The sequence below is a fragment of the Triticum urartu genome, chromosome 3A (genome assembly GCF_056163025.1).
Source record: "Triticum urartu cultivar PI428250 chromosome 3A, HENAU_Tu73, whole genome shotgun sequence".
Taxonomy (NCBI): domain Eukaryota; kingdom Viridiplantae; phylum Streptophyta; class Magnoliopsida; order Poales; family Poaceae; genus Triticum; species Triticum urartu.
In genome coordinates this window covers 383164091-383192039 of record NC_141875.1, presented here as the reverse complement: position 1 = coordinate 383192039, position 27949 = coordinate 383164091, and the positions used below count along the sequence as shown (strand labels likewise).

At 42.5% G+C, this 27949-nt stretch overlaps 1 protein-coding gene across 3 annotated transcripts; it reads right to left on the bottom strand.

Moving 5' to 3' along the window:
* Window positions 1-10664: 10664 nt before the first annotated feature.
* Window positions 10665-25034, bottom strand: LOC125544088 (RAD3-like DNA-binding helicase protein). Of its 3 annotated transcripts, XM_048707649.2 has the most exons (25): window positions 24855-25034; window positions 24484-24749; window positions 24131-24270; window positions 23724-23805; window positions 23463-23613; window positions 22628-22790; window positions 22361-22537; window positions 22046-22170; window positions 21766-21820; window positions 21153-21294; window positions 20888-21042; window positions 20708-20799; window positions 20527-20634; window positions 20377-20445; window positions 19780-19866; window positions 19028-19087; window positions 15139-15254; window positions 14543-14600; window positions 14326-14416; window positions 13793-13848; window positions 13253-13705; window positions 12973-13118; window positions 12668-12774; window positions 11071-11154; window positions 10665-10937 (listed from the first exon to the last, which is right to left on the bottom strand). In XM_048707649.2, exons 1-23 carry the CDS (start codon window positions 24954-24956, stop codon window positions 12696-12698), a joined length of 2973 nt encoding a protein of 990 aa, XP_048563606.1. In that variant the 5' UTR covers window positions 24957-25034; the 3' UTR covers window positions 10665-10937; window positions 11071-11154; window positions 12668-12695. The 3 variants fall into 3 exon arrangements, with proteins under 3 accessions (XP_048563606.1, XP_087403295.1, XP_087403294.1); XM_087547169.1 differs by having other exon boundaries at window positions 22361-22790; XM_087547168.1 differs by having other exon boundaries at window positions 22361-22790; window positions 24484-25034.
* Between the last annotated feature and the right edge of the window lie 2915 nt (window positions 25035-27949).

Genomic DNA, 27949 nt, shown 5'->3' with positions numbered 1-27949 from the left:
TGAGAGTGTATTTATAGGCACAAGGGCGGCACTGTGCTATTACACAGGTGCCCCTAGCGATTCGCATCTAAGGAACGCGTGGCCAGTTTGCGGAAGTTTGGGGTTTGTTCCACGTCCCACGCGCGCCTGGATTGTCGGGTGGTCGTTCCTACTTCTCCGGATTTTATGTGGAGGAATGAGCATTGAAAACGGACTTAATGGTTGTCTCTATATCTTCTGCTGGCAAGGACGCAGAGAAGACATTCGACAGTTTCAATAGAATGCATATGACTTAGAGAGATAGAGTTTGAGATAGAAAGCATAGAGAAGTTGGGGTCCGATCACATTCACTTAGTTCAAAAGATTCAACACGAAGACATAGCTATAAGTGAATGCTGTAGAGGACAGAACACTAGCATATATATATATATATATCTATAATCAACATAGTGAAGATAATCATGGAAATATGTTGAGTTCGAAGCCAAACCAAATGTGAAGACATTGCAAGGTAACACCATGAGAGAAACACTTCAAAATAGAACGTTTGGTGGTGGCGTTACCCACTGTATAGGAAGTATTAGACCCAGACACGGCGCACAATTATCGTGGCGCTCCGAAGTCAAATTCCACATTAATGTATTCACACTTAGAATGTATGTCTTCATTGATTGAAGATATACTTCACTTCGTGTGTTGCACATCTAAGTCATCAATATGCATAAGGGTTAGGATGTGTGCCTGATCACAGGACATTTGAGGATTCCAGGATATTTAGCTCACACCGTAACTTGCAAAACCTCTTCTCATCCAAGGGCTTGGTGAAGATATCTGCCAATTGCTCTTCAGTGTTGACGTGTATGATATCAATGTCTTCCTTCACAACATGATCTCTGAGAAAGTGATGACGAATTTCAATGTGCTTTGTCTTCGAGTGCTGAACTGGGTTGTTGGCAATCTTGATGGCGCTTTCGTTGTCGCAGTAAAGTGGCACTTGCTTCAGATGAATGCCATAGCCCTTGAGTGTTTGCTTCATCCACAAAAGCTGAGCGCAGCAAGATCCAGCAGCAATGTATTCAGATTCAGCAGTGGAGAGAGATACACAGTTCTGCTTCTTTGAAGACCAACATACAAGTGATCGTCCCAGAAAGTGACAAGTGCCTGATGTAGACTTGCGATCAACTTTGTCACCAGCATAATCAGCATCCGAGAATCCAACCAAATCAAACTCTGAGCCCTTTGGATACCATAATCCTAGAGTTGGGGTGTGAGCCAAATATCGAAGAATTCGCTTCACAGCTAAGTGATGCGACTCCTTTGGTGCCGCTTGAAATCGAGCACACATGCAAACACTAAGCATAATATCTGGCCTAGATGCACATAGATAAAGTAAAGAACCAATCATGGAGCGGTATACCTTTTGATCGAACTCTTTACCATTGTCGTCAGGACCCAGATGATGTTTGGCTGGCATTGGTGTTGTGAAGCCTTTGCAGTCTTGCATACCGAACTTCTTCAGGCAATCTTTGAGGTACTTTTCTTGAGATATGAAGATGCCATTGCGTTGTTGTCGTATTTGAAGACCAAGGAAGAACTTCAGCTCCCCCATCATGGACATCTGATATTGCTCTTGCATCATATATCCAAACTCTTCACTTTACTTCTGATTGGTGCAGCCGAAGATAATGTCATCCACATATATTTGGCACACAAACAGTTCACCATCATATGTCTTCGTGAAAAGAGTGGGATCTAGGGAACCAGGTATGAAGCCTTTGCTCTTCAGGAAGTATTTGAGTGTGTCATACCAGGCCCTAGGGGCTTGTTTGAGGCCATACAGTGCCTTGTTGAGCTTGTATACCATGTCAGGATGTTTTGGATTTTCAAAGCCAGGCGGTTGTGCAACATACACTTCTTCTTCAATCTTGCCATTGAGAAAGGCACTCTTCACATCCATTTGATATAGAAGTATGTTATGATGATTTGCATAGGCCAGCAGTATGCGTATGGCTTCAAGCCTAGCCACAGGAGCAAATGTTTCATCGAAGTCAATGCCTTCCACTTGAGTATATCCTTGAGCAATGAGACGAGCTTTGTTTCTGACAACTTGACCATGCTCATCTTGCTTGTTGCGATATATCCATTTGGTGCCTATTATGTTGTGCTTCCGTGGATCAGGACGCTTAACTAGTTCCCATACATTATTCAGCTCAAACTGTTGAAGCTCTTCTTGCATAGCTTGAATCCATTCAGGTTCCATGAAGGCTTCTTCAACTTTCTTGGGTTCTGATATTGGGACGAATGCGAAGTGCCCACAGAAATTTGCTAGCTGAGTTGCCCTTGAACGAGTGAGTGGACCAGGTGCATTGATGCTATCAATTATTCTTTCAATTTGCACCTCATTGGCAACGCGAGGATGTACAGGGCGAAGACTTTGCTCTTGCTGTTCATTGTCGTTGTTGGAAGGAATGTCTTCAGGCTGAGCATTGTCTTCATGTTGATCAGGTGCTGAAATGATAAGTTCTTCTTCAGGATGAGCTTCAGAAGGTATAATTTCTCCAGTTCCCATTAACTTGATTGATTCACTAGATGGAACTTCATCTAGCACACTTGGCAGCTGCTCTCTTTGTGATCCATTGGTCTCATCGAACCGCACATCCACTGTTTCAACCACTTTGTAATGAAAGAGATTGAAGACTCTGTAGGGGTGCGAATCCTTTCCATATCCAAGCATAAAACCCTCATGTGCTTTTGGTGCAAATTTTGAGGTGTGATGTGGGTCCTTGATCCAGCACCTTGCGCCAAATACTCTGAAGTAGCTGACATTTGGATTTTTGCCAGTAAGGAGCTCATAAGATGTCTTGTTCAGTAGCTTGTGAAGATAAACACGATTGATTGTATGACATGCAGTATCAATGGCTTCTGGCCAGAATTTTCTTGGGGTCTTGTATTCATCTAGCATCGTTCTGGCCATCTCAATTAGTGTTCTGTTCTTGCGTTCGACGACGCCATTCTGCTGTGGCGTGTACGGGGCTGAGAATTCATGTGTGATGCCCAAGGTATCAAGATATGTATCAAGGCCAGTGTTCTTGAATTCAGTGCCATTGTCACTTCTGATGTGCTTTATCTTGGCGCCAAAATTATTCATAGCACGATTGGTGAAGCGTCTGAAGACATCCTACACTTCAGTCTTGTAAAGGATTATGTGCACCCAAGTATATCTAGAATAATCATCAACAATAACGAAGCCATAAAGGCAAGCAGTAGTAGTTAGAGTTGAGTAATGAGTGGGACCGAAAAGATCCATATGAAGCAGTTCGAAGGGTTGAGTAGTAGTCATGATTGTCTTCGAGGGATGTTTGGCCCTCGTCATCTTCCCTGCTTCACAGGCACCGCATAAGTGGTCTTTCTTGAACTTGACGCCCTCGATGCCTATGACATGCTTCTTCTTCGCAAGGGTGTGAAGGTTCCACATGCCAGCATGTCCAAGCCTCCGATCCCAGAGCCAGCATTCTGAAGCCTTTGCTAGAAGACATACTGCAAGCTGTGGCCCTGCTGAGAAATCTACCACGTACAAATCATCTTTTCGATACCCTTCAAACACTAGAGACTTGTCAGATTCCATTAGTACAAGGCAACGATATTTTCCAAACATTACGATCATGTTCAAATTGCAAAGCACTGAGACAGACATTAAGTTGAAGCCAAGGGATTCAACAAGCATGACTTTATCCATGTGTTGATCCCTTGAGATTGCAACTCTACCTAGACCCAATACCTTACTTTTACCAGTGTCAGCAAATGTGATGTGGCTCTTGTCGGATGGACGTAAAGTTGAGTCCATAAGAAGACTTCTTTTGCCAGTCATGTGATTTGTGCACCCACTGTCAATAATCCATTCTGAAGACGCTGGTGTCGTACCCTACAGTGCAGTTAGGGGGATAGGCTTCACCAAGAGCATTGTGAAGCAAAAACATTTGACGAACCAGTGGGTTATGAAAGCTTAGATCCAGGTTAGGACTAATAGGGAGTGTAACAAGCGATTCAGGTACGAAGTACATAGTAAGACCATTTGGGCATTTGATCTTGCGCCCTACAAGATGTTTAAGGTCCCCAGTAATAGCGTCAGACAATTTTGGTTTTCTGCTGGAGACCTTTCCCTGCAAAAGAGAGTTAAGCCTTCTTAACCACCCACATATTCAAGGGTGGCTTAGAAGCAATAAGTCTAAGTGCAGCATCTGAGAATTTTGGCTTTGAAGCCTTAGCAAACAATCTTGCAGGTGGACAATAGTACTCATAAGAATAAGCAAAATAGTTCTTGGTCTTATGAACATGGCGGTTTGATGAACCGCTTTCATATTCACATGCCTGAGTATGGTTTCCCTGCAAAACATTTGCGTTAGTGCGACTCAGGTGAGTCCTCTGTTTGTATGAAGCCGTTGGACCGTATGAAGCCTTTGGTCTGAGGTTTGTCTTCTTCAAGTGAGGTGTCATGAAGACATTCACAGGAAGATTTTCCAGACACCTTTTCGGAACCCAGATCTTCTTTATAGGCGGTCCATTCCTGTAGTTAGTACCAATGTACCTGGCAAACACTTCACCATTCTGATTCTTAAACAGTATATAGTTTGCATCAAAGGATTCATCAATGATAATGGGGTTAGCACAAGTGAAGCCAGTTAGATTGGATGGATCTGCTGAAGGTTCCTTTGCAGCAACCCACATGGTTTTGGGGTACTGCTCAGGTTTCCAGTAAGAGCCATCTGCATTCATTTTCCTTACGAACCCTACACCCTCTTTCCTAGGGTTTCAGTTCAGAATCTGCTTTTTCAGGACATCACATAGCGTCTGATGCCCTTTAAGGCTTTTGTACATCCCTGTTTCAAGCAATGTCTTCAACCTAGCATTCTCATCAGCAATAGCGGTGGTATCCTCAATAGAGGGGTTAGTTACCGCATCAACAGTTGAAGATATTACAACAGCAGTAGCAGTAGAACATTTAGCAACAGAAGTAGCATTATCACGCTCAATGCATTTAAGACATGGTGGTTCAAATCCTTCCTGAGCGGGACTGATCTGTTTGGCGCGAAGTGACTCGTTTTCCGTTTGAAGATCTTCATGAACCGCTCTCAATTTCTCAAGATCTTGCTTCCTTTGAAGATAATCATAGGAAAGCTTTTCATGAGTTGTTGAGAGAGTTTCATGACGATTTTCAAGTTCCTGATACTTAACATGAAGATCTTTTATGTCTTCAATTAAGGATTCAGATCGAGTCATTTCAGCACCCAACAGATCATCGCTTCTGTCTAACAGTTTTTGAATATGTTCCATAGCTTTCTGTTGTTCAGTTGCAATTTTAGCAAGTGTTTTGTAGCTAGGTTTTGAAACACAATCAGAGTCATCGTCACTAGATGTTTGATAGTGAGTAGTGCGTGTGTTTACCTTGGCACCGCGTGCCATGAAGCAGTAGGTAGAAGCGGAGCAGTCCTTGTCATTTGCATCGGTGTCGGTGATGAAGTCATTGTCTTCAGTGTTGAAGATGGACTTGGCAACGTATGCTGTAGCCAAACCTGCGACGCCTGAGTCGGATTCCTCTTCAGACTCCACCTCCGCCTCCTCAGAAGCAGACTCCTCCTCTGAATCCATTTCCTTGCCAACAAACGCACGTGCCTTGCCAGATGAGCTCTTCTTGTGTGATGAAGACTTTGAGGAAGACTTGGAAGAAGACTTTGAGTATTTCTTCTTCTTCTTCTTGTCGTCAGAGTCATATTCCTTGCTATTCTTCTTCTTTTTGTTCTCATTGTCCCACTGTGGACACTCAGAGATGAAGTGGCCAAGTTTCTTGCACTTGTGACATGTTTTCTTCTTGTAGTCATGAGCAGGAGCTTCATCATTCCTTGAACTTGATCGGGAAGACTTTCTGAAACCTTTCTTCTTCGTGAATTTTTGGAACTTCTTGACAAGCATAGCAAGTTCCCTTCCAATGTCTTTAGGATCATCAGAACTGCTATCAGATTCTTCTTCAGATGAGGAGACAGCTTTTGCCTTCAAGGCACGAGTTCGCCCATAGTTTGGACCGTAGATATCTCTTTTCTCCGAAAGCTGAAACTCATGTGTGTTGAGCCTCTCAAGTATGTCAGACGGATCGAGTGTCTTGAAATCAGGACGTTCTTGGATCATCAGGGCCAGGATGTCAAATGAACTATCAAGTGATCTCAGCAGCGTCTTGACGACTTCGTGTTTGGTACAGTGGCGCCGAGGGCTTGAAGCTCATTTGTGATGTCAGTGAGTCGGTCAAATGTGTGCTGGACATTCTCATTGTCATTTCGCTTGAAGCGGTTGAAGAGGTTGCGAAGGACACTGATTCTTTGATCTCTCTGGGTTGAGATGCCTTCATTGACCTTGGAGAGCCAGTCCCAGACCAGCTTGGATGTCTTCAAACCACTCACACGGCCATACTGTCCTTTGGTCAGATGACCACAGATGATGTTCTCGGCAGTAGAGTCCATTTGAACGAATTTCTTGACATCAGCAGCAGTGACACCTTCTCCAGCCTTGGGAATGCCGTTCTCGACGACATACCATAGGTCGACGTCAATGGCTTCAAGATGCATACGCATCTTATTCTTCCAGTAGGGATATTCAGTTCCATCGAAGACGGGGCATGCAGCGGAGACTTTAATTATCCCTGCAGTCGACATAGCTAAAACTCTAGGTGGTTAAACCGAATCACACAGAACAAGGGAGCACCTTGCTCTGATACCAATTGAAAGTGCGTTATATCGACTAGAGGGGGGTGAATAGGCGATTTTTATGAAAGTTTTCAAAACGTGGAAGTTATGAAGACAAACAACAGAGATATGCCTATTACTGTGCAGCGGAAGTTAGACTACACTAGGCAAGCCATGGTCAAGTATCAACAGAGTGAAAGCACAGTGACAAATAGCTGTAGTGTAATAAGGATCAGGTAGGAAGATATTATGAAGCCAAACAGATCATACACTCACGTTGTGAAGACAAAAGATAGAACAGACATGCAATGACTTCACAATGAGTGATCAGTAAGTAAAAGGAAGTGAAGATGAAACCAGTGACTCGTTGAAGACAATGATGTGTTGGACCAGTTCCAGTTGCTGTGACAACTGTACGTCTGGTTGGAGCGGCTAGGTATTTAAACCTTAGGACACACAGTCCCGGACACCCAGTCCTGAACACGCAGCTCAGGACACCAAGTCCTCACCGTATTCTCCTTGAGCTAAGGTCACATAGTCCTCGCCCAATTACTCTGGTAAGTCTTCAAGGTAGACTCCCAAACCTTCACAGACTTCGTTCACTGGCAATCCACAATGTCTCTTGGATGCTCTGAACGCGACGCCTAACCGTCTGGAGGATGCACAGTCCTCAAGTGTAATAAGTCTTCAGATCACACAGACAAGAAGACTTAAGTGATGCCCAATTCTCTCTGGCTCTGGTGGTTAGGTCTTTATCCTCGCAAGGAATTCTCTCTCAAAGGTTTCGAGGTGGGTTGCTCTCAAACGACAAAAGCTGTACTCTCAATCTGAGCAGCCAACCGTTTATGGTTGTAGGGGTGGGCTATTTATAGCCACTTGGCAACCCGACCTGATTTGTCCGAAATGACCCTGGGTCACTAAGGAACTGACACGTGTCTCAACGGTCAGATTTCAAACTCTCATGGCAACTTTACTTGGGCTACAAGCAAAGCTGACTTGTCCGACTCTGGACAAGATTCGCTCTCATTGTCTTCACTCGAAGACATAGGTTTTTGGTTTAGGCATCACTTCAGTCATTCTGACTGGTTCTTTTAGACCCCACTTAACAGTACGGTGGTTCCTATGACTCAGCACAAAAGAAAAAGAACTACGAAAGATCTAAGTCTTCGAGCTCCATAGGCTTCATATCGTGTCTTCTTTTGTCATAGTCTTCAATGTGAATATCTTCATATACCACCTTTGACTTCAATGTCTTCATACATTTTTAGGGGTCATCTCTGGTAGTAAAACCGAATCAATGAGGGACTTCTACCTGTGTTATCCTGCAATTCTCACAAACACATTAGTCCCTCAACTAGGTTTGTCATCAATACTCCAAAACCAACTAGGGGTGGCACTAGATGCACTTACAGCCGGTTCCCGATGGAAGAATGAATAAGGGTATGTCTGAAACAGTGCAGGCCAGCCTCAGTAAAAGGCTTGTTGATTGGAGTGAGCAGTATATGTCTTCTGGTAATAAGGAAATTCTGATAAAAGCAGTTGCCCAAGTAATTCCCACATATGTTATGAGTGTTTTTCGTTTGCCCGCATCGGTTTGTGATGATCTTACTCGTATGATGCGGCAATACTGGCGGGGAGTTGAGAAGGGAAAAAGGAAGATGGCATGGCTGAGTTGGAATAAAATGGTATTACCAAAGTCTAAAGGGGGTATTTGTTTCCATGATATGTGTGCTTTTAACAAGGCTCTTCTAGCAAAACAAGCATGGAGACTGCTAAACACCCCACAAAGCTTTTGTGCATGTTTATTGCGTGCAAAGTACCCAGAGGGTAATTTGTTGGATACAATGTTTTCTGGGAATTCGTCGACTGTCTGGAAGGGGATTGAATATGGACTTGAGTTGCTCAAGAAGGGTGTGATTTGGCGAGTTGGTAATGGGCAGTCTGTTAGAACATGGCGGGGCCCTTGGATCCCTAGAGGCCCGTCCTTCGGACCAATTACACCATAGGGCAACTGCAGGCTCAACTATGTTTCACACTTCTTGGATGAACATGGTGTATGGAATTCTAAACTTTTATCACAATTTTTTTGGCCAATGGATGTTAAGGAAATTTTGAAAATCAGGGTGTCACCAAGGCAACGGGAGGATTTTATTGCCCGGCAGCCAGAGCGCACATGCATGTTTACTATTTGTAGTGCTTACCGTCTAGCCATGAGTACACATGAGGACCAATTTGGTAATGGAGCCTCTAGCTCCGGTCCTGATGGGTCGAGGAGACTTTGGAATCTAGTCTGGCAAGCTAAAGTTCCACAAAAGATTAACATTATTGCATGGAAGGTGAGTTCCGGAGCATTGGCAACAACAAAAAATAAATCTATCCATCATCTATAGATGTCCGCTATGTGGTATACATGAAGAATCATCTTTCCATGCGTTAGTGACATGTGATCACGCCGCTTGTTTATGGGAGTGCATGCGCCAGTTTTGGCCGTTGCCGCTAAAATGTACACTTTGTGATACGGGCCAGGATTGGCTATTGCTAGTACTTGGTAAGTGCCAGTAGGACACCCGGAGCATGATTTTTTTTATTATGGTGCCTATGGCAGGTACAAAACGACATTGTGCATGGGAACGAGGTACCTCCGATTACTACGTCTGTAGAGTGTCTACCCAACTACTGGCAATCTATTAATGCAGCCCAAAGGTACTCCGTGGAAGATATCCTAAAGGGCAAGATGCCACTTGTTATCGAATCAGTTAAGGCCACGCCAAGGATTCCTAATACACTTGCCTAGACGCCTCCTCCGGTGGGTAAGGTGTCGCTCTCGGTCGATGGCGCTTTTTCTGAATCGGATGGCACTGCGGCCTCAGGGATGATCTTACGGCACAACGATGGGGCAGTCATATTTGTTGCATACAGGTATTTGTTCAACTGTAATGATGCACTGGAAGCGGAGATACATGCGATGATGCAAGGCGTGGCTCTTGCACTACAACACACTGAGCTTCTGATCATCGTGCAGTCAGATTCATCTACGGCACTATTTATTTCAAAGGTGAATCTCTTCTTCGGTCACCATATGGTCATCTTGCCCTCGAGATCAATGCCCAGAAAGAGGGCCGGGAGTTTATTCCACAGAAGCTTCACCGTACCCATAATAGAGTTGCAGATTGTTTAGCGAGTCGTATTGAATGTAGCACAGTTGTCTGGCTACAAAGAGGGCCCCCGTGTACCGAGGATTTCTTGCCTCTCAATTGTAACTATCATTTTAGAATAAAACTCTTTTTAGCCCCGCCAAAAAAAAAGCAACGGAACTCTCAGAAATCAGTTTGCTGAACTGCATGAGGTATGCCATGAACAAAAAGTCTTTGTTGGAGAGATGGCTAATAGGAACTGGATTCTCAGTTGTAGGAAATGGCTGATTGCTGATCAAATGATCCAGCTGAACAGAAGGAGAATTCTTCTTCCTGTAGCTATAAGGGATGTGGGTGAAGATATTTCTAGATGGACATGGAATATTAAGAATTTCGCTGTTAAATCTGTCTACAACCATTTGTATGACATGGGTCAGGACAGATCTTTCAAGCATTTGTGGAAAGCTGAGATCCCATTAAAAATAAAAACCTGGTAGTGGCTAATTTGGCATAATGCTATAGCTATCAAGGACAATATGCTGAAAAGAAACTGGGCAGGTGACCCTTTGTGCCGATTCTGCCCAGAGAATGAGGATATTAATCACCTCTTCTTTGGCTGGAACCTGTAGGTCTTTCTGTTTTTGGTTGTTTCTCGTTTTGCATCAAGACGCTTTATATTTGTTCAATTATCTGATGATAGATTGATAGTGGAACCAAATCCAATATGGATTGTATAGAAGAAAAAAATCTCGCTACACATTCTGTCGGTTGCCAAACACACCCATAGTTTTATGTTATTTATTTTCTGGATTTAGGTAGGTTATTTAGTTCATACAAAAAAGTCATTAACTTCCACTTTCAGTGTAGCAAACTACGTACAACATAAGTTCAACACAACAACCATAAGCTAAGCCCATTGCTGAAAACCTGGGAATGCTCATTAAACTAAATGTACCAGAACCAAAGTACTGAGAATGCGTTATATAAACCTATTTCCAGAAACATAATACAGGATAATTACATTGTTTAATTTACAGTTGAAGATCCCTACACATAGTCCACAACATGTGCAATGCACTGATTGGGATGAACCCTGCAGATTCAGATGTAGATTAGTTGTTTTTTAGCCAAGCAATGATATAGATCAATTGACAACTCTCTTTTTGATAAATTTAAAGAAAGCTTCGCTTCAGCAACTATTACATCAGATAGCTTCAAGAACTTACACTTCTTCAACAGATCCATCAGTTAATTGCATGAATTCAGTGGAATTCTTTGGGCTTGCTGCTTGAGGTTTTTCCACATTTCATCTGCAGATGCACAACATGGTCAGAAACTCAAATAGTCTTATCAGCTAATATAGATCATCAATGAAATGGACCATTTAGGTCATGGATATTCGAGAATACATAGGAAACAGAAAAGCATATCAAATATTGTGTAGTAAATACAAATATCCTAAACATCATACCTGATTCTCATGCTAAATTTAATAAGAGCACTTCAAAAAGAAAAGATTGTAATAAGATATTATTCTCTTCTTTCTTCCTTGAAATATTAAACAACAAGCTCTCATTAACTAATTGCCATAATCCCAATTGTAAGAACACTAAAAAGCTACTCCATCCCCAAAATGAATGGCACTTTTGGCTTTTCAGTCTTCAATGTATGGCTTTGATTACCGGATATTCAATTCGGTGCCCGGGCTCATCTGCACCCGGTGAACAGTAAATTCAAAAAAATACTAAAAAAATTCAAAAACTTTTGAAAAAAAAATAGGTGAAAGATGTTCCAACGCGTGATGTTCCTGCCAAATTTCAACTAGTTCGGACATCCAAGGAGCTCATAGCAAAAAAGATAAAAAACGGTCAAAACAGTATGAACAGTAGCCTTTCTTACAGCCCTAAATTTTGTCCTTTTTGCTAAGAGCTACTGAAATGTCCAAACTCCATGAAATTTGGCACGGACTTCATGCACATGAGCATCTAGCATCACAAAAAAATCATTTATTTTTTCCACCATTTTAAATGAATTTACTGTTCACCTCTGGTGCAGATGCACCCAAGAACGCCGCGTCCAAATCTCTTATGTTATGTCTACAAAGTTAGTATCAAGACATGGTATTTTGCAAGATAAACACAACAATACCATTCGTATCCGCCTAATCCATATATTTTGGTGTATATCAGTGGTCAAAGTAGTGCATCGAAGACCGCGAACAGTCAAGCATGCCTTACATTTTAGAGGGAGTAATTTAGGTGTGGCATGCAACCACGCATGCCCAAAGTGACATGCAACCACGAATAAGTATTGCGCCTGTTTCAAGATATCTATTTTCAGTCTGCCATGCGCACAGGCCAAGAAAAGAATTCATCAAAAATGATTGTGCATTTATGCATACCTTAGTGAAATGACATGCTGCAACAATTTAACATCTACCAGCACAATTTTCATACAAATCCAAATGGCTTAGTGTGTATTAGTGGTCAGAGTTTTAAAAATTTGACTGCACATTCCATGGCAAGATCTATTAACAACATAGGTAGTATCACAAATAATAAAGTACTACCTCCGTCCCAAAATATAAGACGTGCAAAAAGTCTTATATTTTAGGACGGAGGTAGTATTATGTTGGCAAGGTTTAGTTTGTATTAGTGGTCAGTGTTTTAAAAGTTTGACTGCACATTCCAAGGCGAGATCTATTGGCAATAGAGGTAGTATCACGAATAATAAAGTATTATGTTGGCAAATAGTCAGGGTAAGGTACACTGCAACTATCATTTAATAAATAACATCACAATAAAAGAGTGGAGCGAAACATGCCTTTAAATATGTGCAACAGATGATGTCATTATGTATTAGCCATGGTATATTTCCGAACAAGCTGCTCATATAATGGAAGATGATTCTTAGAAACAAAGACCCTGAACCTGTAAGCAGATGAAAACAAGGTATATCAAAGGTTTGATACTCCCTCTGTCCCAAAATAAGTGACTCAACTTTGTATTAACTTTGTACTAAAGTTAGTACAAAGTTGAGTCACTTAATTTGGGACGGAGGGAGTAGTTAATTGTCTGTTAAGTCCTGAGCACAATAAATAATGAAGATTACAGCACATGTAGTTTTACCCTTCAAGAAGTGTGAGTCGCCCTGGAGAAGAAAACAGTTTCGCTATTGCTTCTAGTGAGTCTTTGATGTGCATGGTTTTCAATTTTAAGGCCTTCATAAATTCAACAAACTCTCCATACTCTGCAGTACTGAGCTTTTCTCGAGCCTAATAGAAACATCCAAAGTTAAGGATTATTATCTCATACATGAGTGCAAAAATAAACACACTAACAAGATAGCAGTTACTCCGCAAAGCGCAAGACAAGATCAAATTACAGAGAACAAGCACAAGCAGCATACCAGCTTCAAGAAGGCCGGTCCAGTAGTAGATTCCTGGCCTCCACATCTTTCTTGAATAGCCTCATTCTTTTCACATGCTTGTTCAATGGTACTTCTTTTTGATGGAGGTGTAGATTGTTGACCTCGGTTTCCAGTCAAAGCTCTCGACTCAACATTATGTTTCAATTGTGAAGAGACATCTGCTATTTTAGCCTTCTTAAGCCTCATAAACTTTAAGGTATGCTCCTTCAATTGTCCATGCATGGTCGCATTATCGATCAAATCAACAACCTGAGAATCCTGAGAAAATTGGCCCCTTGAGGATGCGAGCTGTGAAGTGGAACAGCCATGTTTCATAGGAAGGGTAGTGCGATTGGCAGGAGTGATCTGGGTAAACTTCATATAGTTGTTTTTTCTGGTGGTTGCATTCAATGATACTGTAGTTCCCCGGTGCTCATTTACTGCTGTGGCAGGCTAGCAAGAGATAGAATATCATCTATAAACCGGAAGTACTAAACGGAATACTGATTATCGAAGTGAATGCAAAGTATATAGACATACCGAGTCAGATAGAATCTCCTGCGGCAGACATTTGTCTGCAGGCGGTGAAACGCTATCTGCATGCAACAGTATTTTTGCAATTCTTAAATGGTAACTAAAAAATATCAATAAAGTAAGAAATTAGCATAAACAATGTTGCAGATCAGCCCAAATACAATACTCTCTCCGTTCCAAAATATAAGGTGTAATAAGTTTTTTCAAAAGTCAAACATGCACAGCCCAAATACAACATAGTAGTAATTAAACACAGCAATTCATAGCATATAAACCAGAACAACAAGAAATGTCATGTTGTTCATTTCCATTGTTGTGCTGTACAACATGGACCAACCTATAATCAGCATTCAACAGCCGGTTTAGTCACCATTTAAGCCCATGTTTAGCAAGCTTCAAAGATCAAACCATCAAGAAGCAAACCAGGCAAAAGTTGAAATAACAATCAATTAAATATTTCAGCGGACGTCAACTGGCATTAAAAGAATGACAAAAGCAAACAAAGAGTATCATCTCAAGATTCAAAACAGGGTCCTTACCATTACAGTCCATCTCTTTTGGGTCTACACAAACTTTATCCCGGAAAAATCTTGTCAATGTTTGAACTACTTCCCCATACTTAGTGTAGCACTGCAGGGAAAATATTAGTAGAGATATCTCAAAGAAGCAGGTTAAAATCAATAAGCATACCTTTATACACAAGGAAAATATTAGTAGAGATATCTCAAAGAAGCAGGACAAAATCAACAAGCATACCTTTATATAAGGTTTGAGCCAGTAGGACATCTGGGATTGGTAATTTGGCCACACAAACCTGCAAATCATGTGCAGTGTCGAGAAAGTCACTTAATTCAAAAGGATAGCTCTTAAAAAATTCATTAAAAAGCTTGCTAACCACATGAGATTCAAGATAAAAAGCCATTGGACATAGTGTAACCATGCGATCCTTGGAATTCTATATGTTAAGTTGACCTTAGATAACAGAACCAAACAGGATATCTTGATATTTCAAGGTGATCCTTTTCAACGATTATTGAAAGTGTCTTCTTATGCTAGGTGGATTGTCTCCTTCAAAAGGGACATTTGGCACATTTCTCATTGACTGGTTAAGCTCTTTAACAATGTAAGGGCTAGGGTTGCTGTAGAGGTTTCCCTACTGTTTCCTCATCAAAAATGTATATACTTGCAGAAATGTCATCTGGAATGCTAAAACAGCAGACATGTAAACAGAGGAAACGCACAAAGTAAACGCGGAACACTGAAAACACTTTATTGTGGTGTTATCCCATTGGGAGGTTTAGCAGAAAACTATGCATATACTCCTTGCAAGGAACATTTAACTGGATTTAGACCTTTCGTCACAGTAAATAATTGCTCCATAGTCATGGCGATGTCTGATGACGCGTCCAACAGCCTGATTGACAGCCCTTGCTGCTTGTTGTACATACCACTCCTCTCCTGTCAAAGCCTACAAAATGTTTAAAATTCATTTTAAATTCCAAGTATGTAAGCAGAGGGATGGAATTACATTACAACAACAACAACAACAACTAAGCCTTTAGTACCAAACAAGTTGGGGTAGACTAGAGCTCATGGTTCTGGCACGTGGATAGCTAACTTCCGCACACCCCTGTCCATGGCTAGTTCTTTGGTGATATTCCAGTCCTTCATATCTCTCTTTGCGGACTCCTCCCATATCAAGTTTGGTCTACCCCCGACCTCTCCTGACATTATCAGCACGCTCTACCGTCCGCTATGCATTCGAGCTTCTGAGACGCTTTAACCGTCCGCTATGATTCGAGCTTCTGGAGACGCTTTAACCGTCCGCTATACATTCGAGCTTCCGGAGGCCTATGTTGTATATGCCCAAACCATCTCAGACGATGCTGGACAAGTTTCTCTTCAATCGGTGCTACCCCAACTCTCACGTATATCATCATTCCGGACCCGATCCTTTCTTGTGTGGCCACACATCCATCTGAAAATCGCATCTCCGCTACACCTAACTGTTGAACATGACGCCTTTTAGTCGGCCAACACTCAACGCCATACAACATTACGGGTCGAATCGCCGTCCCATAGAACCTGCCTTTTAGCTTTTGTGGCACTCCAGAAGCTTTGTGCCACTTCATCCATCCGGCTTTGATTCGATGGCTCACGTCTTCATCAATATCACCATCCTTCTGCAGCATTGACCCCAAATATTTAAAGGTGTCCTTCTAAGATACCACCTGCCCATCAAGGCTAACCTCCTCCTGCCTAGTAGTATTGAAACCACACCTCATGCCTAAAACCTTTCAATTCCAAAGTTTCCTCCATAGCTCTAACTTCCTATTAACCCCCGTCCGACTATCGTTGACTAGCACCACATCATCCGCAAAGAGCATGCACCATGGGATATCTCCTTGTATATCCCTTGTGATCTCATCCATCACCAAAGCAAAAAGATAAGGGCTCAAAGCTGACCCTTGGTGCAGTCCTATTTTAATCGAGAAGTCATAAATGCCGCCATCACACCATATGAAGGCCCTTCTTATGCTGAGGGACAACACTCTCTCCAGGTATCACCTTACAATCTCGGAAAGCACACATGTCTCTTTTTAAAGAGGGTGTTAGCTATGATCATGACGTAGGCTACGACTAAGCTTAAGACAGCTTCTCCTTAATTCCTGATGCCTTAGCCAAACCACCATGCACCCCTACGAAACATGTGTTAGATGTACCCACATGGCCATTGAGGTCTCCTCTTGTTAAGAGGTTCTCGCCAATAGGTACGCTCCTAACCTTGTCTTCCACGCATTCCCAAAACTCCCTCTTGGTGTTCTCACTGTGGCCTACTTGCGGGGCATACGCGTTGATAACATTAAGAACTAAGTCCCCAACTACCAGCTTCACAGGGATGGAATTACATTGCATGCATCAAGTACATTTGTTTCAAGTTCCCAATATAAACACATCTAATTGATTAAAGGAACACCAATATGACTAAGGAACTTTTTCGGCGGAGGTTTATTTTTTAAAGCAAGACAGCCTAAATGGCACTTAGACTATTGATCATGTATAAGATTAGGAAGAGTGATAACTTCTACCACAAATTTATTTGAAAGGTTCCTTATCAAAGAAAATATTGCTGGAAGCCCGTCAGACTCCATCTGTCGAGGACTAGACATAGGAAATGCTGAAAATGAACTTGTGCAAGCCCTTGGATATTCTCATGGATGTGAACTGCCTAAAACCTGTAGAGGGTAGTGTTGGACGCTAGTCATTTTACCCCGAGAGCGAGTTACCTTCTTGAACCAGCCATGCTAAAAATGGGGGTATTTGTCAAGGATTCAAGCTCGATGACCCTTGCTTGATTCGAGAAAAAGGGGCCTACCATGCTCTAGAGCTTGTAGAGATTCATGATCAAGGATGGACTTCATCGGCAATGCAGTTCGAATCCAGATTTCAGGCTTCACATCATTTTCAGGGTAAAAAATTGAAACACAATTGGTCTGTATATAATTTTCAGGATGTTATATGGTTCCTGTTGTTTGTGCAGCATAAAAGTTTTGATTTCAATGTGTACTGATCTGCTTATACCTTTGCACGCGCGCGCGGGGGGGGGGGGGGGGGGGGGGGGGGGGGGCGGGGGCTAAGGGAGGGCATTTTGATTACATCGACGCGGACCTTGGTTCCACTAACTTCACACATTTAATCATTACTTTGACAGTGACAAAATTACCTTTTTAGATCATTTTGATTATCTATAATCTTGAGGTACACTTCTGACTTTGCCAACATATCCACCTTTCCCAATCACACGTATCCCTGTAGCATGGTAGGAAAAACACATGCAACACATACGTCCTCTTATGTTTTCCGGATCCCCGCAACACGTTAAGGCACAAAAACCGGGAGGGGGGGGGGGGGGGGGGGGGGCACTCATCTTAATTCGCTTGTGTGCCTCCCTCCCACAGTGGAAGAAGTCGGCGGGCGCCATCCTCTAGTTGGCCAATGCTGTCGGAGGTGAACTCCAGGTCATTGTGTCATTCGCTTAGGTGAAAAATTTGAGATAATCCCATCCTAATGTGTCGTTGATATTCTTTATACTTCTTGTTTGGAGTCTTGTGATCTGATTTTGTGTGTGGTTGTATTGAGATGTACGTTACTTACACATGTGACATTCTCGGGTGACACTATGTGTGTGCATTCTGTGTTGTATGGTACTCCCTCCGTCCAAAAAAGCTTGTCCCTCAAATGGATGTATCTAGCACCAAGTTAGTGCTAGATACATTCATTTCAAGGACAAGTGTTAGCTCTCAGCATATCAATACTTTGGATTGTTTGATTAGCTTGTTCTCTTAAGCTCTTTCATTACGATGTACACATGCTAACTGAACATATTTAAGTTTGAGTACTCACACAATTTACCTCTATCTCTACTTACTTTCGTATATGTCTGCCAGTCGATGAACTTAGTAAAATGTACCAGAACAGAATAATATTTCCAATTAAGTCACGGTGATTCAATGCTTCAAAGGGACCAATTATATAAGATTTTATTCCTTTTCAGAAAAATCTTCATAAATTTCCTTTCAACTCTGAGGCCTGCGTGGTGAGAAGATGTTTCGATTTGTACACTAGGTAACTTCAGCAATTTCTTCTTTGCGCATTCCCATGAAGTCTTATGCACTTAACAAATCAACCAACGCTCGTCTACTTCCATAAACCAAGTTTGGAATGGTGTGAGTTAAATGCTCACAGCAAGCGCAACACAACAACTCTTCTCAAAAAACAAGCGGAAGGACGAATGATTTGGGATGGCGTGGTGCTTGAGGTGACTGAGAAACACGACAGCCATGGCGGGTGGGGCTAGACAGGACACGAAGGAGAGGATTAAAGAGGGCAAAATAAGCATGAGCTTCACATCATCACACTCACATGGTCAGCACCGGCAGGGGAGCACGGAGACAAGACCTCCATTGTTGGTAGCAATGTAAACGTTGTGAATTACAATGATGTTTGATCCATGTCTCTATATCTGAGTTTATTATTCTCTGGCAATGCATGGGCAGTCAACTAGTATAAGGTAGAGATAGAGATTACTGGTGGCATGAGGGGTAAATTTTAGCAACTCCGCAACTTCGGTGATGGACGAAAAAATAGGGGAGAAACATTCCTCCATGTAATATTACATATAAAATAATATTAAGAGAATCAACCATAGAAAATTCAAAATTTAGTATAGAAAATATTAACCTTTGGGTTTTTGTTAGATGGTTTAGCCTGCTTATCCAAATACTCACGCTTGAGCCGAACCTGAAACAACCACAAAGGGAAAACAGCAAGATTTACTAAAGCAATAAAGGGCAATGAAACTACTTTTTTCGGGTAACACAAACGTATATTTCTGAAACTTGAGAGTTATATGTCTCCCCGAACAGAAAAATGGAGGTTCTCACATCAAGACAGTGTATTTGTAGGCTAGGAGACGAGTAGCTGACAAACAATTCTTTTATTTGTGTACAAGGTGTCAAAAGCTTATGCAGATTCAAAAACTCCGGAACCTAAGATATTTTCTCAGAAAAAAAAGATCAGAAAATATTTCCAGCCTAGCTACAGCACCAATTCAAGTTTTACAAAAAGGAAAATGAAGTACTCCCTCCGTTCCATATAAGTCGTCGCTGATTTAGTACAACTTTGTACTAAAACAGCGACAACAAATATGGAACAGAGGGATTATATTCTGAACTCATGCACCAAACCCAATGTTGAAGGTCACATAGGTAACTCTTCTGGAAGACAATTGCCAGTGGGAAATGAAAAAACCTTCACTGGTTGTAAGATGGAAGAAGTAGGCATCATACCCTTCCAGTAAAATAATGTGGTTAATAGCTTGTCATGCTTTTTCCAACCAATTAGAGTTTCACTAGTAATCCCCTCTTACTATACTATGATAAGGATGGGAATCCACAGAAAAAATGATGGACGGGAAACAAGACAAGGAAGACCTTAGGATCAGTCGGGGTGGAGAAGGGCATTCCAGTAACTATTACAGCTCTCCCAGCACGGTCAGCAAAATCAAGACCCTCACTAACCTGTGAAAGTATAAAATGCATAAATAATGGATGTGCAATCTTTTAATGTCAACTAAACGGCTACAATTTGAAATGTGCACCCCTAACATAACAATAAACCCATCCTTTGAATAACGCTTTAGTTAACTGTAGCACCACAGTCAAACAGCTTCTCTGTTTACTCATACTCATCGTGCCACAAATGAGCACTTAACCATTCTGTTTTAGACTTTTAGTATGACATTACATTGTTCATAAGACAGTCATCCAACAATAATACAGCTTCTATTAGCACTACAGCATTCTTTCTTTAGTCGCTGAAAACTGAAACATTCGTTGTCTTCTGACACATAGAAAATTATTGAAATTAAGAATTGTAAATTTACAATAGATCAAGTAGCACAATTAGACTTGGGAAAGAATGATTTAACAGAAAGAAACGTTAAACTTTTAGCAAAAGAAAACTAAAATCAATATTTCATCAGAAGCTACAATACAAAACAGAAGCTGTAAGAATGAACAAGAACAAACTTTGCCGCGACAAACTGCGAAAAAAATTGCCCCAGAAGTAGAAGGATCGCGTAATTTGGCCGCATAATCCTGCAAATCACATGGTATAGAGTTATCTGAGCTTATGAAAAGTTCAAAGTTCAAGTGAGAACTAATAAATGATCTCAAAACCTCAATTGCATTTGGGAAGTTTGAAGACTGCCTAGGCTCTATAACTGGCTGCTTATGCTTGCACATTCTCTGCCATATTGTGCTATCATCCACTGAATGTTCATGGTTCTGCAAGGGATTCAAAATGCTCAAGGACAAATAGCGCAGACGGTTGGGATTAACTCATGGCAATTACACAGACCCTATTTTTCCAGTAGTCGATACACTTGTCCATCATAGAATATGAAGGAAAGAAAACAAGGAGACCATCTGGCACAATACGAGCAAAATTAACTGCAAAACAAGCACAAACATCAAATGCATACAGCAGCTAATTCGAAATACAAGCAGCTGCATGCTGTTCAAACTTTCAACTGCCTACCTATAACAGTGCCCAATTCTTGTTTGTATTTTACAGTCTCACGTGTCCGATAAGAAGAATTAAGTGGGTGTCCTGATGGCCCCACAGGCACAACTCCAACCCAGATTTGATCTTGAGAAATGACATGAGGATTCTCTAGCCTGACAGGGAACTCACTGGATGCATGAAAACATATTGCATCGACATCAAATAGAGAAATAAACATAAAGGCAAAGGTTCAAGTCGATAAACAAGTAAAGGAGAATTAAACTAGAGTTTTACTTACAGGTTTAATTCCATGGCAAGCGAGTCCAAGGGAGATAAAGTTCCAGAAGTTAAAATAATGGAGCGTACACCCAACTTCAGAAATTCCTCCATAGCAAGCCCTGGGTTAAAACACCACCAACTAAGAGTCCTTGAAGCCTTACCTGCAAATACATGAAAATGTTCATAGCAGACAATACAACCAGTTGATCATTGAAGGAGACTAACTGACGGCAACATATTAATGACTTAAATGTGCCTTTCTATAATTCTATGGTTACAAGGAATTATGAAACTGCCTGGAGTCAATGGAAGTTATGCATGTAACTTAGAATTAATCAAGTGACAGAGAAAGACTAAATGCTCCGTGCTTTAGTACAAATCTTGATGGAGGATTTTGCGGCTCCCACCACCATTATTTAGATAAAGGGATTATAATTATGCTTATGTTACAGATATGATATAAGAAAGGAACAGATAAGTCCTTGAAAAAAAAGGAACAGATAAGTGAGAGCAAAAAAACATTTTAGGTGAACGTATTCAGTACCAGATATGGTTATGAGTCATGGAACCAAATAAAATCAGATAAAAATGAACGCGTGCTGTATAGAATAATAGGTATGCTTTGTATTTACCGAAAACTTGCAATGAGTCACCAGATGTCTGTCGAGATGATTCATTCACATGAAACTGGAAACAAAAGATTTGAGTCTGGTTGTAAGAGCACACAATTGCCAATAAAGTACGCAAGCTTATACTGCAAAGCATAGAAAGAGAACGGATGACAAGACTACGAGTGAAGCCATACTAGAAGTCATGCATATATCATCATCATACATACATGGATGTGTATGATTCATCACCCAATGGTAACAGATGAGAGAAGTAACACTTACACAAGGCAGAGAAACTTACACTATAATACTTCGCATGGTTTTGACCACCACCCTTAAATATTATGTCAAGCATATCTCTAATTGTTTCCAATCTAGAAACAGTAGATTTTGCCTTGACACCAGCTTTAGTTTCACCAGAATTTCCTGAATATGTAGGAATAAAACAACGGAGCTCAGCTACTGCATAAACCATGAAAATCTACAGAAATTTCAATGTGGTCAACTGAAATAACAAAACAAGACTCTGGAAAAAATGGCAGGTTTGGTGTTAACTAACCACAAAGAAAATGAAATGGATTCAAATGGAAAAAGGAATCATACAACAGACAATTACCTTCCTCGAGCAGTAGAGAAGCACTATCGATAGTCTCAATAAGCTTTTTGGATGTTTCAGACGTAATATTCAGTTCAGAGAGGAACTCGTATATGTAACTCCCAGGCTTTGTGTAACCCAGCTCCTTGGAATCAATTACAAGCTCACCGATTTTTTTTTCAAGTGCCATTAAAAGAGCTGGAAAAAGAGTTCCACTATTAACATGAGGAAAACTCACTTTCACAATCATCAAACTGAAAGGTAAATGATGTGAGAACTTTGAGTAACCTTTGAGGATAGCATAGTTTTCTGGGTCAAATTGTTTTTCAGCAGAATTTTCAATGGACCTCTTGAATGAACACAATTGGATGCATTCTTGAGCTTCCGTGATGCAAGAAGTGAGGTTGCTGGTAAGCAAGTCAAAAGAGGCAGCATCTGCACATATACTCTCCTGAATAAAAAAGTGATTGAAAATTCAAAACAAACCACGAGGATATTGCAAGAATATTGTCTCAAAATGGATATCAGGAATATATGTTTTTGCAACTGGGTTATTCAAAATTCAAGGCTAAAGTGCATCAAGAGAGTTCAATTATTAAGTTAAATAACATACTAAGTTTCATGCACCAACCAGTACAACCAAAAGTCCGAACTTACGGAGAAGGTTGGGCAATCCACATATAACACCCCCTCTCATGGGTGGCTTGATAAGGCCTAAACATGGACGGAAGGAGGGCGAGCATTTAAATGAAAAATGCAAAAGCCAAGACTTGAACCCAAGTTATTTTGCTCTGCTTAGGATAGGTGGTTTTAGATGGCACTGGGTTTTCGCCCCATGGTGAGCTGCTCGATGACGAGTGCTTGCAGTGGGTTTCCCAGTGGTGTCTTGAACCCGCTTTCCCCTTTCCAGTTTCCTTAAGACCTGGACTTTGTATTTCCATTATGTCAAAGTAATGGAAAGGGGTAATGCCCGGTTCAAAAAAAAAAGACTTGAACCCAAGACCTCTTGGGTCTGATACCATATTAAGTTTCATACACCAACCAGTAGAACCAAAAGTCCAAACTTATGGAGAAGGTTGAGCAATCCATATATACTTAAACAATTATGTGCATATTTCCTTACCAGATTGTGTGCTTCATCAAATATAAGTACTGCATTGTCCCATGATATGCCAGTTAAGGAACGCCGATTTCCCGGATCAATGAGATAGTTATAAGGAGCAAATAAAATATCAACCGACTTGGAAAGCTCCCGGGAAATGTAATATGGGCAACTACAGCAAAAGGCAACAAATGTTATTTGGAAGAATGCATATGCATGTCTGGTTCAGTGTCTGTGTAGTGTATAGTATGCAAGTTAGGAAGAATAAAATATAAAACTTACGGTCCCTTGGTTCTCCCAATATTAACCAAGTCTTCAATGTCAAAAGGCTCACTCCCAAGCTCGGTGTTGTTTTTCATGTAATCTACAAGAAATGCCATCGTGTGTAATCATATGGTTAATTAACAAACAACATTCATTTTTTAATGGGCCATAACAAATTAAGGTAGCAAGGAGAAGAAAGGGAGATTGCATACAAATATCCAACCAACATAACAAAAAGAACATAGCATCTGTCTTAAAGGGCAGTTACATACATCAGCCTATAGGTTGTAGCAGTTACAGCAACACACCTAGTATAAATTTAAAAACTTGGAAGCAGGGTTGCAAGGTTCCATCACTGCCGCTTATTTTTGTGTAGAGCCAATTTTAAGGACTTGTATACCAAGAAAAGATGTAGTTGCACTTACCAGTGACAATGTTGTTATGACGGCACATGCGCTTCTTGCAGAGGTAGTGGCAACCATTGTTCTGTGCTTTTCCCCGGAGTTTGCTCACTTCTTCATGGATGCACATCTGCTCACGGGAGCCCAGCACTGCCATTTTCGGCCTGTGAAATGTTATGCACCAAAAATCAACCACTGACAGTGAAGGGGCCATGAAATTTAGCCCAAACTAACTGCAGCTCCAGACCTCGACTGACAGGACATTCATGATAAATTACTAAACAGCATACATTTCCACACAATCAGTCCTCCAATAAGAACAAAGTGCAATCACGGACAGAGGGTAATTGCTCAGAAACAGAAACTATGGTATCGACCTGTAGCTGGTGGCCTTGAGCTCCTTGATCACCTGCCGGAGCTGGCTATGCGTCCGGGAGGCATATATAATCACGGGGTACGACGATGACTGGGTCGCGGATGCCCCAGACTGCTGGCTCCCTGATGGCTGGCTGCCTCCCCCGCCCCCACCTCCGCCACCGCCCCGCAGAAACTCCCCGAAGGTGCGCCGCCAGGCGAGCGCGGAGCAGAGCAGGCAGAGCGTCTTCCCCGTCCCCGTCGGGCTCTCGAGCAGCGCGTTATTACCCTGTACATCGGTCCGGAGATGAAGTGAAAACGAGTAAGAAGAAATGGAGGAATGGGAGGCGCGGGGTAGGGTTTGGTGCTGGGGTTTTTGGGATTGGTTGGTCACCTGTTGCAGTGACTGGAGGACGCGGTCCATGTAGGTGATCTGGCAATCGTAGGCATCGTAGGGGAAGTCGACGTCCACGCCGCGGATGCGGTAGACCGGCATTGCGGCGGCCGGAGGGGGAGCTGGAGGAGGGGTCGGGGGTACGAGGGGGAAGCTTGCGGGGGAAGGGGACGAAAACCAAAAGAGAGGATTTGGGGTATTTAGTGCTCCCGGGCTCAAATCAACCTCTTTTTTCCGATCAAATCAGAGAGTTTTTTTTTAACATCAGACACAAGCGCATACAATCATCTCTATGAACGCACGCACGCACACCCTACCCCTATGAGCACCTGCAAAAGATTGAGCCGGCGTATCATCTTGAAATTTATGAAGTCACCGATGATGCGCATCGCCGGTAATCCTGAAATAATTTCAGAAATAAATGCGAGCATCAGGATTTGAACCCTGATGGGCTGATGATACCACAGTCCCTCTAACCATCCAACCACAGGTTGGTTCACGATCAAATCAGAGAGCTTTATCGTATGAAAGTGTTTCCTGGACAATCAGCCAAGAAGCTGGTTACCAGAAAAGATGGTGTTTTGTCGAGCCAACTTTCGGTCGGTGCAAACTCGTTTTGCACAAAGATGTCGGTAAGTTAGCCGACCGGTTTACATGCTGAATATCAAAGACAGAAAAATTATGAACTAGCTCTTCTATTTTTCTAAGATAGGTGCCATAATTGAACGAAAATTGTGGCGAGTGTTCCAGAGTGTCACCAACTCCAGGTAGTCCACCTCCATGATCACATGCGAAAAACCTCGAACTGTCGCAAACCGAGCTCCTTCTCAGAGTGACAAGGCTTCGATGATCAGTGGGTGTGAGATACCCATGTATGGCTTGCTCCAGGCTCCCAAAAGGGTCGAGGAGGAGCGTGCTACACCGCCCGCACCGCCTCTTCCGTCAGCAAAATTTAGAGCCCCGTCAGTAGTGATTTTGATGACTCCTAATTCCGGTGGACTCCAGCCATGCCCTGGCAGAACCATGGGAAGGTTCCGAGGGAGTTCGAGGAGTGCCAGAGCCTCCTTGGTATTTCTGAGAGCCGCAGCCAAATCTCTTCCTTCTTCTCCATGCTTGATACGATTGCGAGAGTGCCATATTGTCCACATGATGGTGATTATTTTAGCGTGAACTTCCTCTGCAAACCATGTATCACATAGAATATCCCGAGCCCAAGAATCTGAGTGTAGACGCGGCAGTCTGATGCCGAACCAACCCAAGCTTCCTCCTAGAATCGGTGTGCAGGGGAGCATAAAATGAGAGCATGCATGAGGTCTTCCTCCTTTGCTAAGCAAACATTGCATCGGTCCACGACTGCAATATGCCGGTGTTTGAGAGTGCACTCATCTGGAAGGATCTTCCTTAGTACTCTTCACCAGAACACGCGAACTTTTGGGATAACTTTGAGCTTCCACAAAGCATTCCACAACTGTTTTTCATCTCCTTAGGTGTCGGTAGCCGTCCCTTCTCCTAGAGCTTGACGCTCGTTCTGAGTCACTAAGGCACGGTACGCCGATTTAATAGTGTAGTTGCCTGATCTCTCAAAGGCCCAAGCATATGAATCATCTCCATCCCCACGCCTAATAGGTATGTTAAGGATCGCCTCGGCGTCAGGTGTGATGAATGTTGATCGCACAAGATCATGCCGTCATGACCAATTGTCCACATCAATCAAGTCCGGAACAAACTGGACATTGGTGTTCATCGGTTTCAACATAGGGGACATAGAAATAGTTCCAGGAATCCATTTATCCGTCCAGGCATCGATGGAAGTCCCATCACCAACTCTTTTTATTAGACCAGCAACCAAAGCTTCCCTACCTGCTATAATAGCTCTCCAAGTTGCAGAAGCAGATTTAGGAACAGTTGCATGCATGAAATCTGTATCAGGGAAGTAACGCCCTTTTAATACTCTCGCACATAGAGAATCTGGGTTTGTTAAGAACCTCCAGCCGTATTTCCCTAATAGTGCAAGATTAAAATGATGGGGTTCTCGAAAACACATACCTCCTTTGCACTTTGGTGTAGCAAGGTTTTTCCATGAAACCCGGTGCATAACATTCTTGTCAAGAGAACTGCTCCAGAAATTTTTTGCCATGGGGGAAGTCAGGCTCTTACAAACTTTCTTGGTGAGCAGAAAAGTACTCATCGAGTACATGGGAATTGCCTGTACCACTGATTTAAGCACTGTTTTACGTCTTGCACAAGCCAGGAGCTTCTCAGACCATCCATGCATTTTACCACGAGCCCTCTCTCCGATGTGAGCAAAAGTGTTGGGGATCGTAGCAGAAATTTAAAATTTTCTACGCATCACCAAGATCAATCTATGGAGTAATCTAGCAACGAGGGGAAGGGGAGTGCATCTACATACCCTTGTAGATCGCTAAGCGGAAGCGTTGCAAGAACGCGGATGAAGGAGTCGTACTCGTAGCGATTCAGATCGCGGTTGATTCTGATCTAAGCGTCGAACAACGGCGCCTCCGCGTTCAACACACGTGCAGCCCGGTGACGTCTCCCACGCCTTGATCCAGCAAGGGGAGAAGGAGAGGTTGGGGAAGACTCCATCCAGCAGCAACACGACGGCGTGGTGGTGAAGGAGGAGCGTGGCAATCCTGCAGGGCTTCGCCAAGCACGGCGGGAGAAGAGGAGGACTTTGGAGAGGGGGAGGGCTGCGCCAGAACTTGGGTGCGGCTGCCCTTCCACCCCCCACATATATATAGGGGCAAGGGAGAGGGGGGCCGGCCCCCTCAGATCCAATCTGAGGAGGGGGCGGCGGCCAGGGGGGTTGCCTTGCCCCCCAAGGCAAGGGGGGCCCCCTTTAGGGTTCCCCCAAACCCTAGCGTCATCGAACCTTAAGTGTGTAGACCCTACAGACTCGGGAGTCATGCAGACATGGTCGAGACAACTCTCTGATCAATAACCAACAGCGGGATCTGGATACCCATGTTGGCTCCCACATGCTCCACGATGATCTCATCGGATGAACCACGATGTCAAGGATTCAATCAATCCCATATACAATTCCCTTTGTCTATCGGTACGATACTTGCCCGAGA

Bases quoted from the DNA above. Each gene is read 5' to 3' on its own strand.
- LOC125544088 (XM_087547168.1), bottom strand. From the start codon at position 24,956: ATGCCGGTCTACCGCATCCGCGGCGTGGACGTCGACTTCCCCTACGAT. The intron at 23,806-24,130 runs GTAAGTGCAACT...CATTTCTTGTAG, and splicing joins TCATAACAACATTGTCACTG to ATTACATGAAAAACAACACC. The intron at 13,119-13,252 runs GTATGCTGCTTG...TGTTTCTATTAG, and splicing joins GACCGGCCTTCTTGAAGCTG to GCTCGAGAAAAGCTCAGTAC.